This window comes from Xenopus laevis, chromosome 8L (assembly GCF_017654675.1).
Source record: "Xenopus laevis strain J_2021 chromosome 8L, Xenopus_laevis_v10.1, whole genome shotgun sequence".
Taxonomy (NCBI): domain Eukaryota; kingdom Metazoa; phylum Chordata; class Amphibia; order Anura; family Pipidae; genus Xenopus; species Xenopus laevis.
The window spans coordinates 123,479,345-123,493,372 of NC_054385.1; the positions used below are offsets into that span (position 1 = coordinate 123,479,345).

At 40.8% G+C, this 14,028-nt stretch overlaps 1 protein-coding gene across 1 annotated transcript; it reads left to right on the forward strand.

The window, feature by feature from the left end:
- The first annotated feature begins 49 nt into the window (after positions 1 to 49).
- Positions 50 to 8,469, forward strand: isg20l2.L (interferon stimulated exonuclease gene 20kDa like 2 L homeolog). Its single transcript, XM_018231438.2, has 4 exons — positions 50 to 188; positions 4,849 to 5,773; positions 7,360 to 7,560; positions 8,234 to 8,469. The coding sequence occupies exons 2-4, from the start codon at positions 4,979 to 4,981 to the stop codon at positions 8,345 to 8,347; spliced, it is 1,110 nt and encodes a 369-aa protein (XP_018086927.2). The 5' UTR covers positions 50 to 188; positions 4,849 to 4,978; the 3' UTR covers positions 8,348 to 8,469.
- Positions 8,470 to 14,028: the final 5,559 nt, after the last annotated feature.

Here is a 14,028-nt window from a genome sequence, read left to right on the forward strand (position 1 = left end):
CTTGAACGATTGAGACTCAGTGCCAGTGCCAATGTCTGTAAGGGATTCGGAGACAGTTGGCAGGCACAGACACTAATAATTACTGTTCTCGGTTCTCATCTTCCCTCGGCTCTTGGTTGCTATGGAAAGTGACGTCAGAACCCGGAAGTTTGTACACAACTTCCTTTCCGCTTCAGCCCTTGTGCGAGGTAAGTTACTGCTGTTCTATGTGCTCTGTTCTTGCCTTTTCTCTGGTACTTACCGGCCTTACCAGGCTTCCTAACATAACTGGGTCTCCTGATTATTAGTCAAGTCCTCGAATATGCTTTATCCCGGCCACCGTACCTCTGATTAGCCTTCCTTGCGCCTGTTCGCTAGTGCTCAGTCTCATTGTGTTTTAGTTTCGTTTCCCATCTACAATCCGAGGCTCTGTGCCTGAGTATTCCAGCAGTGCTTTGCAGGACAATAATACCGCCTTAAATGAGTTGTTCACCTTTAAATTAACTCTTAGTATGATGCAGAAAGGGATATTCTGAGACAATTTGCAATTGGTTTTCATTTATTTTTATTATTTGTGGTTTTTGAGTTATTTAGCTTTTTATTCAGCGGCCCTCCAGTTTGCAGTTTCTGCAGTGTGGTTGCTAGGGTCCGAATTCCCCTAGCAACCATGCATTGATTTGAATAAGAGACTGGAATATGAATAGGAGAGGGACTGAATAGAAAGATCAGTGATAAAAAGTAGTAATAACAATACATTTGTAGCCTTACTTGTAGCATTTGTTTCAATATATGGGGTCAGTGGCCCCCCTTTTTGAAAGCTGGAAAGAGTCAGAAGAATAATTCATAAACTATGTGAAAAAACAAAAAGCCAATTGAAAAGTTGCTTAAAGGAGAGATATAGGATAAATGTAAAACCCCTAATTTTATAGGCAATTATGAGTAATATATGGTATTGCTTTTACATGATGCTAAACTTAATATTATCTTTAAAAATAGCCCCTTTATTGGAGCTCCCTATAGAAGCACAGTAGGAGGGGGACAGCCAATCACAGCCCTGCAGTCCCGCAAGCACAGACAGGCTTCAGTTCCCTATCAGGTCCTGCTAGCTGCTGATTGGTTCCTGTCCTACAGTGCAGTGAACTGAAAGCCGTGGGCTCCCCTGTACAGCCTGGGAATTCAGGGAGCAGGATATGGAAGGGAAGGGTTTTTGCAGAAATATTCAATAAATCAGCCTGAAACGCTCCTTTTTTTTAAGCACAATTCTTCTGTATTTAAATGAGTATAATGCACTAGTACATTCTTATTTTTTTACACAATGTCTCCTTTAACATTAGCCTTTCTATAACATGCTATAAGTTAACTTAAAGGTTAACCACCCCTTTAAAAAGGGCCAAACTGACAGCTTTACTGGGCCAAATTACATATCTTTTATTTCCCCTTGCATCGGTTTGTTATGTCATTGTATTATTATATTAATATTGTCTCTTTTGCATACTCCACTTGCAGTTTCACGCTTGTCTTTCTAATAATTTGTAGAATCCAATAGCCTCCTGTTGTGTTCTACTCCCCTAGTGAGGAGATGGGACCATCTATAGCAGGGACAGCTCTTTGGGTTTCTCTGTTCCAGAATTGGGATGTGTCTACAGAGAAACAGGGACATTTTAAAGGGGTCGTTCACCTTCCACCACTTTTTTCAGTTCTGTTGGTTTTAGTTCACCAGAAATAAAGGCTTTTTTCCAATTACTTTCTATTTTATGTGTTTTTTTAAAGGGATACTGTCATGGGGAAAAAACATTTTTTCAAAATGAATCAGTTAATAAAGCTGCTCCAGCAGAATTCTGCACTGAATTCTGCACTGATATTCAATTTTGAAATCTGACATGGGGCTAGACATATTGTCAATTTCCCAGCTGCCCCAAGTCATGTGACTTGTGCTCTGCTAAACTTCAATCACTCTTTACTGCTGTACTGCAAGTTGGAGTGATATCACCCTCCTCCCTTTTCCCTCCTCCCTTTTCCCCCCCAGCAGCCAAACAAAAGAACAATGGGAAGGTAACCAGATAGCAGCTCCCTAACACAAGATAACAACTGCCTGGTAGATCTAAGAACAGCACTCAATAGTAAAAACCCATGTCCCACTGAGACACATTCAGTTACATTGAGAAGGAAAAACAGCAGCCTGCCAGAAAGCATTCCTCTCCTAAAGTGCAGGCACAAGTCACATGACCAGGGGCAGCTGGGAAATTGACAAAATGTCTAACCCCATGTCAGATTTCAAAATTGAATATAAAAAAATCTGTTTGCTCTTTTGAGAAATGGATTTCAGTGCAGATGTCTGCTGGAGTAGCACTATTAACTGGTGCATTTTGAAAAAAACATGTTTTCCGATGACAGGATCCCTTTAATATTGAAGTGTAAAGTGTCATTTTTCACCTTCTAAAGCAGCTGGGAGAGGGGTTAGCAACCCAGTTTAAACTGTTCTAAATGCTAAATTTAGTTGATACATTTCTTATCTCTGTCCCTGCTGAGCAGAATCTCTGGGTTTCATTACAGGCAGCTGTTAGAATTGATAGAATAGTCGCTAATACTCCAGAGATGCTGCTGAGAAATGGATCAACTCAATAGCAAGTTGTAACAGAATCGGCACCTGAATTACTGAGCTGCCAGACACACCAGTGACAGGGACATCAAACTTGAAACTTAGATTTTGGAAAAACTGTAAAAAGTTAAAAAAATTAAAAGTATTTGTAAAAAGTCTTTATTTCTGGTAAACAATCTGAAACTAATGCAACTGAAACGAGTGTTGGAAGGTGAACAACTCCTTTAATGTTGTACAATGGCTGTTTTAAAATCTTTTTGCCCCGATATATTCTGTCTTTCCCATATTAAAAATGTAGATTGTCAACCCTTATATGCAGTGTAGTTAAATAGCTATACCACAAGGACCGTACTACAAGGTAGAAGATGAAAGTAAAGATCTGGGGCAGGGATGTCCAAACTTTTGGCTTCCCTGGGCCACATTGGAAGAAGAAAAATTTTCTGGGGCCACACACGAAATACACACTAACGCTAGCTATTGCTTTATTTTATTGTAAAAGTAAAGAGGGCATCATAAACCTAGTGGGATTTTTGACATTGTGTTTGAGAAACCAATGCATCAATATCTGGTTGAATGAAAGTAGTTGCAATTCTCAGTGAATTCTCAAGGTACTCATCAGATAATTTGGTTTTAATTTTACTCTTAGGGGCAAATTTACTTAAGGTCGAATGTCGAGGGTAAATTAAACCTCGATGTTCGACTGTCGAAGTTAAATCCTTCGACTTTCCTAAATCTTCCCCATAGGCTAACATTGACTTCGGTAGCTTTTAGGTGGTGAACTAGAGGGTCGAAGTTTTTTCTTAAAGAGACAGTACTTCGACTATCAAATGGTCGAACGATTTTTAGTTTGAATTGTTTGAGTCGAAGTAGCCAAAAAAAACATTCGAAATTCAAAATTCCTATTCCTTCACTCGAGTGTATCCCAATCATAGCAAACGATACCGCTGAAGAATGCTTACCTGCCTTTGTAAGTAACCACTCACTTGTTAACTGCTTTTTCTGCTCTAGGAAGCCACACACCGCACACCCCATGTAAAATTTAAACCACACATGCACGCAATTAGCGACTGCATACATATGCTTTCTGTGCATGACATTGCAACATGACGTTTCCTTGCGGGCCACAAGTTTGACACCCTTGATCTAGGGAATGCACTGGTTCATTTGAGCAAGTTTATTATTAAATTAACCCCATAGTCTCCTTAAAAAAAGACCTTGGCAGTTTAGGCTTATGTTTACTCTTAAAGGAGAAACAAACCCCTTAGTAAAAAAACCCTTTCCCCCTCCCTCCTCCCCCCCAGCCTACCTGCTACCCTAGGCAAATGCCCCAAACTTTTTACTTACCTCTCAGTGCAGATTCAGGGATTAGTTCACGGCAGCCATCTTCCGGGCCTTCGTGTCTTCTTCCGGAGCTTCGGCAATCTCATTCTCAGATTACTGAACACCCGGGAAATGGCTGCCATGAACTCCGATCCCTGAATCTGCACCGAGTGGTAAGGAAAACGTTAGGGGCATTTGCCCGGGGTAACAGCTAGGCTGGGGGGAGGAGGTAGGGGGGGTCTATGTGGGGTAGGGTTTTTTTTTTTAATAAGGGGTTTGTTTCTCCTTTAAAGGTAGGCAAGGTGTAACTTTTCTTGTGAACCTTGAAGACACATTGACATCTTCTCAAAAGCTTTGTACTCGCTAGGACCCAGTATCCTTTTAAGAAGTCTATATTTGCGGTAATAATCTATCAAGGCTGTATATCTGAGAAACCAGCTAGTTAGCTGGGAAGTTAACGAGACTTGATCAGTCATACAATAAGGGGTAGATTTATCACGAGTCGAATAATAAATTTGAATATTCAAATTGGTTTTTTTTTTGGTTTCAAAATTCACACATTCGAATTTTAATCCCCCAATTAGAATGTGAATTCATATGAGATTTATCCCACCTCAAACATGGAAACAGTCTAATTTGAATATTCAACACCTTAACAAGACCTAAATTTACAGGTCAATGTCAGAGGTCCATTGAACAAATTGAATATGTTAATTGCCTTCCTGACATTTTTTTTTTCTGAGGAAAACTCAATAGAAACGATTCGAATTCAGTTAGAATTTTCAGGTCGGGACTATTCAATCGAATATTAGGCATTCAATTTTTTTCTTAAATAACCTCCAATTCGAGTTTATTCGAATTTATTAGAGTAAAAAGAAATTCACATAAATTCGACCTTTGATAAATGTTATATTGAATATGTTGAACTCTGTATTTTCTTATTTTTATAGGCAAGGACATGATTTTCCCTCTCGTTCCTCCCTCGGGATGTTTTATTCACAAGAGTAAGGATTGTGGGACTATGCAATTGTTTATCCATACATAGTTTTTATTAATTCTGTCCCACCATACAACTTGGTCATGTCGGACCTGCTTTTAAATTTGGGTGTGGATTTCAGCCAGCCTTCTGGACGGGCTGGACCCACCAACCAGAAGCACAAACGCTTCATTAAGAGAAGGAAGTTCTTGGAGAGAAGAGGTCTACTGAAACAAAAGCAGTGCCCGCCGAGGCCAAACCGTCCCTTGCCGACCAATAACTCAGGGCAACAAATCAACTCATGGGCCCAAGACAAGAGAAAAGGGCAACAAGGCGATACCTGGAACCAATTTAATAGGACTAATACAACAAACAGCAGCACAAGCTGTAATGGTTTTCATCAGCAAAAAGCACCTGTCAAACAGCAAGGACAGCCAATCCAGTCTAGTACCCGGACAGTCCATTTTAACTCTGGGCCACATCCGTGCCGTTTTGCTACTTTTACTCCAAAGGAAACATCAAAGGCCATTTTTAAGGGTCCAAGCTCATCAGAACCAGCAAGGGTGAATGGGCATACCTTCTACACAAAGGTTCCGATTTTTCCAGGGCAACCCCAGGACAGCGTCCTGAGTGAGTTTGAAAGTGGCCTTCCTTCCCTCCCTTCTACAACTGGCCCATCTCACAAAGCCGTAGCCATAGACTGCGAAATGGTGGGCACTGGACCGAATGGAAGAAATAGCGACCTGGCCCGTTGCAGCATTGTAAACTGGTTTGGGGATGTGATGTATGACAAATACATTAAACCCAAAAGTCCCGTGACTGATTATAGGACTAGATGGAGTGGAATCAGAAGGGAACACCTGGTGAATGCCACTCCTTTTGACGTTGCACAAAAAGAGGTTTGGAAATTTATATTATTATTATTGGGGGAGGAGGGTGAGCGCAAACTAGCAATTGATGTTAGGATAAGGAAACTTTCTTTGGAAGGAGACTAATGCAGTGATCCCCAAACAGTAGCTCGTGAGCAACATGTTGCTCTCCAAACCCTTGGATGTTGCTCCCACTGGCCTCAAAGCAGGTGCTTATTTTTGAATTCCAGGATTGGAGGCAAGTTTTGGTTGCATAAAAACCAGTTGTACTGCCAACAGACCCTCTATGTAGGTTGTCAGTCCACATAGGGGCTACCAAATGGCCAATCACAGCACTTATTTGGCACCCAAGAAAATTTTTCATGCTAGTGTTGCTCCCCAACTCCTTTTACTAATGTTGCTCACAGGTTCAAAAGGTTGGGGATCCCTGGACTAATGTGTACAGGGAATGTTCCAACTGTTGGGGAAGCGTCTCACATAATCCCTTCTGCTTCCCATTTACTTAAATGTATGATAGAGCTGCTTTCAGCCAAAGTGCACCTTTAAAGTGGACTTGTCACCCAGACACACAAATTTGTATAATAAAAGTCCTTTTCAAATTAAACATGAAACCCAATTTCTATTTTTTATTAAAGCATTCATAACTGTTGTAAGCTCATTTAAAAATCTCAGATGTCAATCAAATATTGTCTGCCCCTTCTCTATGCCTTAGGCAATTACTTACACTTCCATTCAGCACTTCCTAGATGTCACTGCTCTCCCCACATTCCCCAGTTCTCTTCACCATTTAATTGTGTAGCCAGGGCATGGGGATGGACATCAGGTCCCCCATTCTGGTGCACAAACAAGATTCTGAGATGATACAAGACTTGTCTTAATAACAGTCTCCACAAAATGGCTCCTGCCTGCTTGCTATAATTATGAATTCCCAGACTGAAGGAAACAAGATTCAAATAATTTATATAGTGTAATTAAAGTTCATTTTGCTTGACTAATGTGATAAAATAGGATTTGGAATTATTTTTTTGGGTGACGGGTTCCCTTTAAATTAACTTTTAGTATGACGTAAAGAGTGATATTCTGATTTCAATACGTGTATGGTCTCCGTTATCCGGAAACCCTTTATCCAGATAGCTCTGAATTACAGAAAGGCTGCCTCCCATAGGCTCCCTTATAATCAAATAATACAAATTTTAAAAAACAATTTCCTTTTTCTCTGCAGTAAAAAAACAGTAGCTTGTACTTGATCCCAACTAAGATATAATTAGTCCTTATTGGAAGCAAAACCAGTCTATTGGGATTATTTAATGTTTACATGATGTTGTAGTAGACTAGAATGTAAATCGCCAGCGGGATGGCACTCTGATCGCTTCGGCTTTCCGAAGTCGCCCAAAGCGTTCCGAGTGATTTACATTCTAGCAGTTCGGGGATATCAGTCACCCGAAGAAGAAGCGATTTGTCGCTGGCCGACTAATCTCCCTAAATAGCAGCGTGTCTGCCCTAAAGCAAGCTACATCAGATCAGGCCACAGCGAGGCTAAGTGGTTCTAACCATCAAGAGTTCTCCGAATGGACAGATAAGAGAATTGATTTGCATTTCTTATTTTTTCCCATCAGATACTTAAGATCCTCAGTGGGAAGGTAGTGATTGGACATGCTATCCACAACGACTACAAGGCCCTAAATCATTTCCACCCCAAGGAAATGACCCGGGATACATCTAAGATCCCTCTCCTGAATCGCAGGGCTGGCTTCCCGGAAAAGGAAGTCGCCTCTCTTAAGCGACTTGCCAAGCAGCTTCTGCACAAAGATATCCAGGTAAGTTCAGTGAAAGCGCAAATCTTATCTATTAAATTACCCAGAACTAAATAGATACCCCCCTCCATATGTGGAAGTAAATTTCCCCTTTACATTTTGCCTGGTCATGTGCTTTCAGAAAGAGCCAGCACTTTAGGATGGAACTGCTTTCTGCTGTTGTTTCTCCTATTCAATGTACCTGAATGTGTCTCAGTGGGACCTGGTTAGATCTTAGATCTACCAGGCAGCTGTTATCTTGTGTTAGGGAGCTGCTATCTGGTTACCTTCCCATTGTTCTTTTGTTTGGCTGCTGGGAGGAAAGGGAGGGGGTGATATCACTCTAACATGCAGTACAGCAGTAAAGAGTGACTGAAGTTTATCAGAGCACAAGTCACATGACTGAGGGCAGCTGGGAAACTGACAATATGTCTAGTTCCATGTCAGATTTCAAAATTAAATATAAAAAATCTGTTTGCTCTTTTAACAAATGGATTTCAGTGCAGAATTCTGCTGGAGCAGTACTATTAATGGATGCATTTTGAAAAAAATTTTTCCCTTGACAGTATCCCTTTAATGTGTGTATAGCTACCTTCCGTAACACTGTCACTGATCTAATTAGCAGATCAATTAAAACAGGTAAGAATTCCATTCATAGACTCTTGTTTTTTTTTTTTTTGTTTTTTTTTTTTTGCAGACTGGCAGACAAGGGCATTCATCAGTAGAAGATGCCAAGACCACCATGGAACTGTACCGGGTTATAGAAGTGGAATGGGAGAGAGAATTGGCAGCTGGCCATGTTCAACAGTGACACGAGCATTGTCAATAATGGGCACGGGATGCATTTGTTATTTTTGTAGATCTTTTGACGAATTCATCCTGCAAAATATATTGGTATACTGACCTCACAATAAATTGTGAACGTTCAGCCAAGTAAGGTGTTTTTTTATTTTTTTGATGTTGAAACCAATGGGCACACACAGTGAGGGATGTTCTCATTTACCGAGGGGTTGACAAGGAGCCATATATGGATCAACTGGCAGTTTAAAAAAAGGTTCAACTTGACGGACATCTCTTTTCAACCTTATGTAGTGTGTTACTACTTGCCCACTTAGAATTTTGCCACCTCCGAGGTGCACCTGCTACATATACATGCAATACTTTGCACTTCCAGATTTAGAACTGCACTGCTCTCTCATGTAGTGCTGCTCTCCTAAACCAAGTCTCATATTAAAGGGGAAACTATCACAAAAATTAAAATGAGGCTTCCTCATACTGAAGTATGAAACCTTCTAAATGTGATTAATTAATAATTCTGCATTGTTTCTGAAATAATCAAGTTCATCTTCACTATTCCTCTCTCAACATCTGTTTCTCCTCATTCTGACTTCATGCAGCAGTTGTGTGTCAGATGAATGATCCAATCTATCTTATAGGGGGGCTCCCTTACCTAGCAGATAAATTAGGGCTCACTCAACTGATTCCAGTATAAATAAAATCTAACAAAATAACTGCCTTTTGCACAAATTCTGCATGTAGAGAGACGGGATTTCTGGTGTGTTTAATAGTGAGCTCTAATGCATCTTCTAGGCAAAAGGAGCCCCCCTATAAGATATATTGGATCTAACTGTCAATGATTATCTGAAACTCAACTGCTGCATGAAGTCAGAATGAAGAGAAACAGATGCTGAGAGCGGGTTAGTGAAGATAAACTTGATTATTTCAGAAATGGTACAGACTTATAAATTGATTGTATTTAGAACGTTTCTTATTTCAGTATGATGAAGCTTATATTAAATTTTCATTTTCACGATCGTTCCCCTTTAAGTTTGTGATTGGATCAGGGTGACCCTAATAACATTCACTAGTCAATGAATTCCAGCTACCGCCTGTATGAAAGGTTCAATGGAACCACTGTGATTGGACTGTGGTGAATGTATTAAAGGGGAACTATTGCTAAAATGAAAATTTAATATTGGCTTCAGCATACTGAAATAAGACCCGTTCTAAATACAATCCATTAAATATTCTGTACCGTTTTTGAAATAATCAAGTTTATCTTCACTATTCCTCTCTCCGCATCTGTTTCTTCTTATTTTGTCTTCATTTAGGAGTTGGGTGTCAGATGAATGCTCCAATATATCTTATAGGGGGGCTCCTTTTGCCTAGAAGATGTATTAGAGCTCACTCTATTAAACTCACCAGACATCATGTCTCTCTACATGCAGAATTTGTGCAAAATGCAGTTATTGTGTTAGATTTTGTTTGTACTGAAATCAGTTATTTGAGTGAGCTCTAATTCATCCAAGGAAGCCCCCCTATAAGATATATTTTATCTAACTGTCAATAAATATCTGACACCCAACTGCTGCATGAAGACAGAATGAAGAGAAAAAGATGCTGTGAGAGGAATAGTGAAGATAAACTTGATTATCTCAGAAAAGATACAGAATTTTTAATTGATTGTATTTAAAAAAGTTTCATTTTTCAGTATGAGGAAGCTTATGTTAAATTTTAATTTTTGCGATACTGCCACCCAAAAGATAATCAGCCAGATGTACCTGGGGCAGGTGGGAAAGTTGTTAGGCAAGGACAGCGTCAGCATGTTTATGTAATCCTCTCCCGACGAGTCGGTAAAAATCGGTTTGGCGGGATCACACATTCATAACAATATCCCCAGTTTTAACCATCATTTAAGTTGCAAAGAGTTAATGATTTGTAAGCCAAACACAAGTGTTTTCTTTATGGATACTGCATTCTACCTGGTTCTGTTGTGTTTTAAGGGAGTGGGAGTCATCTGGCATTTGCTCTCGAAATTCCGTTTGAAGGTGACAAGCCCATTTTTATTAGATCTGGTCATGGGAACGTATCATTGTTGGATCCTGATGTTTGTCGAAGATTTGTGTTTGTTCATTTTGGAGAAATAGTCAGGCCAGATGTTCCTCCAATCGAAAGGGATTTGTGTGTGTGGTCTGATGTTGCCTGAGAAGAACCTCGTCTGGATACCAGCCCATTATAAATGTGTTTCCTAGTGGGAAGCCTCTGAGTTGGGCCAAAAATTATTTAACTTTCAGAATGAACTTGTTTGGGTACCCCTGAAACTATAGCAGTGTTTTAACCCAATGTTTCTATATATCTGTTACCTTGTTATGAGCTAAGGGGCCCAGCCTGAAGGCCAGTTAGGGGGAGATTTGGGGTCAGTGCTTATTTGTGCCCTGGGTACCCCTGGAACTATAGCAGGGTGACTGTTACCCCAATGTTTCTATATATCTGTAACCTTGTTATGAGCTAAGGGGGCCCAGTCTGAAGGTCAGTTAGGGGGAGATTTGGGGTGAGTGTTTATTTGTGCCCTGGGTACCCCTGGAACTATAGCAGGGTGACTGTTACCCTAATGTTTCTATATATCTGTAACCTTGTTATGAGCTAAGGGAGCCCAGCCTGAAGGCCAGTTAGGGTGAGATTTGGGGTGAGTGCTTATTTGTGCCCTGGGTACTCCTGTCCCATTGTAGACACAAATATAGTTACCAGCTTGCACACCCTGGCTCTCCAAAACGTGTATTGCCCGGTGCCCGGCCGAGAGGGCTTCGGAAACCCACAAACTTCCAGCACGAATAATTCCACCGGCACACAGGTCTTTAGTTGCAAGCAGGGATAACCCTTGCTAAATTTTTATTTGCGTGATGCAACGTTTCGGGGTGTCCCATTGTCCTTCATAATTTAAAGGAACAGTAACACCTAAAAATGTAAGTGTTTTAAAGTAATGAAAATATCATGTACTGTTGCCCTGCACTGGTAAAACTGATGTGTTTGCTTCAGAAACTCTACTATAGATCATATAAACAAGCTGCTGTGGAGCAATGGCAGAAATTGAAAAACTGCTATATGGCACAGGTTAACTAATGGATAACAATATTAGACAGACAGAGCTTATTTGCTATCTGCTGTGTAACCTGAGCCTTTTCTCCTTTGAATGGCTGCCCCCATTGCTACACAGCAGCATATTTATATAAACAATAGTAGTGTTTCTCAAGCAAACACAGCAGTTTTACCAGTGCAGGGCAACACTGCATTATATTTTCATTACTTTAAAACACTTTTATTTTTTGAAGTTACTAATCCTTTAAGTAGATGTAAGTGCCCCAGTGAGTTGACATCTGCATTTTGTAAACTAGCCCTGCGTATAACATTATGCCATAAAGGCAAACTAAGTTGTAGTGAAAATGTACAGCAGTAGCTCATGAAAACAATTCCATTCACTGTATGTGTTTCAACATCAGTGCCAGCAGAGGTCAGTGTAGTCCCGTTACAGATAATTGTCACCCCATTAGACAAAAAAAAAATGCGGCTAAAAAAAAGTTTGCATAGCTATATTAAAGCTCCCAGGAGGGGGCTGCATTATAATAACATATCAAGTTGCAGTTCATATAAACACACCAATCCAGTCATTGTCAATAACCCTGGAAATAAGTGATCCGTACTGGGAGCCACTCTCTAAACCCAATCAGTCTCCTTTCCCGAGGAATTCTCTTCCTTCAGCTGCATTTCCAGCCACTCAGCGCATAGCCCAAGCTACACCCCTGCCAAACCATAAGCAAATTGTTTCAATTATATACGAGGCCATGGAAATAAAATGTGTTCCTATAGGAGGCCGGATCTGTTTATTTGCACATTTGTGAGATATTAAATGGCATATTTCACTGGAAATATAAATTGCACAAAGTTGCAAGTCCGTAACCCTGAGGGGAACGACGTAACGAGGCCCAGGGAATTACATTGGATGGAGATCTGGCACTGCGATTAAAACAGATCAAACCCATTTTACCTTTTGGGGCGATGCCAAGCGGCATCAATTTACCTGCATTTCACATGAATGAGCCCCTTTAATAAACATATAAAGATGGCTGTCAGATTAACACATAAATATAGCTGGGGGTGGCACGAGAGTAGAGATGCAGTAGATCAAGCCTTCATTGTAGAACACTGGGGTATAAATAAAAATTCTGGAGATCTTGACATCTGTCCAATGGTAATAATTCTGCTTATAATATGCCTTTAAGGGAATACTGTCATCATGTAATTACCCCCTTGCCTTATAATCATTCATTTATAAACAGGTTTATTTACTGCTATTTCTGCACTACAAAGGGACCAGCTTTCCTAGTTTTCTGTACCTAATGAGTTGAGTGCTGTGACTTGCTTTGCCTCAATTAACCTTCCCTATATCTACTACTCTCATAGTTGGGTCTGTCGCCAGCACTTCCACACTGGAAATTCTGGAAATGCCTAAAGGGGAGGGTGTGTTTTACCTTTTCTATATTAGAAGGGCCCTGTCCCCCAAAGGGAATAGGGTAATTAGCCCGCTGACTTGGGCCATGCCATCTAAGTAAAATGGACGATCATTTAAAAAAATGCCCATACAAGTGGAACATGCCTATCCATTCTCCCAAATGCTACGAGCCATAGCCAGTTGGACCTAAACATACCCACAGTCTGGCCAAAACACACACTTCTTCTCCAGAGGGCCATCATTTGGCTATTAAATCTTTCTAGGACTCATACCTCTACCCCTAATGGTAGCCATGGAGGGTTTAAGCCTTCATCAGGATGTGGGAAGAGGAGAAGGAACGACTGAATCACTAGGGGTGGTCAATTTGTTAGTAATCTCCCTCTTTGCTGATTAACATTCCTTAATGGGGTTGTAGAGATGTACAGGTCGTCTTGACTAAGGGATATACTCCCGAAGCGCGTTAGGTTTCCACAGCAGTAACCCCAATAAACCTAATCCCAGAAGTGCCGTCTGCCTGTTGAGTTTTGTAGCGTTCACAGTGGGGACACTGTTTGACTGAGCACCTGGATTGAGGGAAGAGCGGCGATCAATAGTGGTCTCTTTTTTTTGTTTTTGTTCTTTATCTACAGGTAGACTTGAAACCCACAGGTGGCAGGCCTTACTCTACCCATGCACCACCCCTCTTGCCCATGGCATTAGCATTGCTACTATTCTTCCTCTGTCAGCTGGTTGCTTATTTATATACTTGCGCCTGCCCCTCCCCACTCCCAGTGTTGATGCCAATGGTAGACGGGTTGGTGCAGGTCTACAAATAGTCACGGCTTACCAGGTTGCCCTGGGTCCTGTTTTAAAGAGAGTTGTTGACACATCATTATGGGGTAGTATTCTAGTGAGCGTCACTCTACCTTCAGGGAACCCATGCAGGGACTGGGCTGTGCTCATGTGCATTACAGAAGTAGTAAAGGAACAGATCAGACGATGTTCAGCTATTCGTACGAAACTTATGTCCGACAAAAGCTGGTGACAGTCTCTCACTGATATTGTCAGATCGGCAATACATGCAGAGATATTGGAAGCCAACATAAATTGTCTAACCTGTCCGATCGACTGAACGTCTGATCGCCATCGCACGAAAATGTTGGGACAAAAAGATCGTATGAAACAGAGATTCATACGATCAAATCTTTTCGTCCATGGCCAAAAAC

Bases quoted from the DNA above. Each gene is read 5' to 3' on its own strand.
- isg20l2.L (XM_018231438.2), top strand. From the start codon at position 4,979: ATGTCGGACCTGCTTTTAAATTTGGGTGTGGATTTCAGCCAGCCTTCT. The intron at 5,774-7,359 runs GTTTGGAAATTT...TTTTCCCATCAG, and splicing joins TTGACGTTGCACAAAAAGAG to ATACTTAAGATCCTCAGTGG. The intron at 7,561-8,233 runs GTAAGTTCAGTG...TTTTTTTTGCAG, and splicing joins TTCTGCACAAAGATATCCAG to ACTGGCAGACAAGGGCATTC.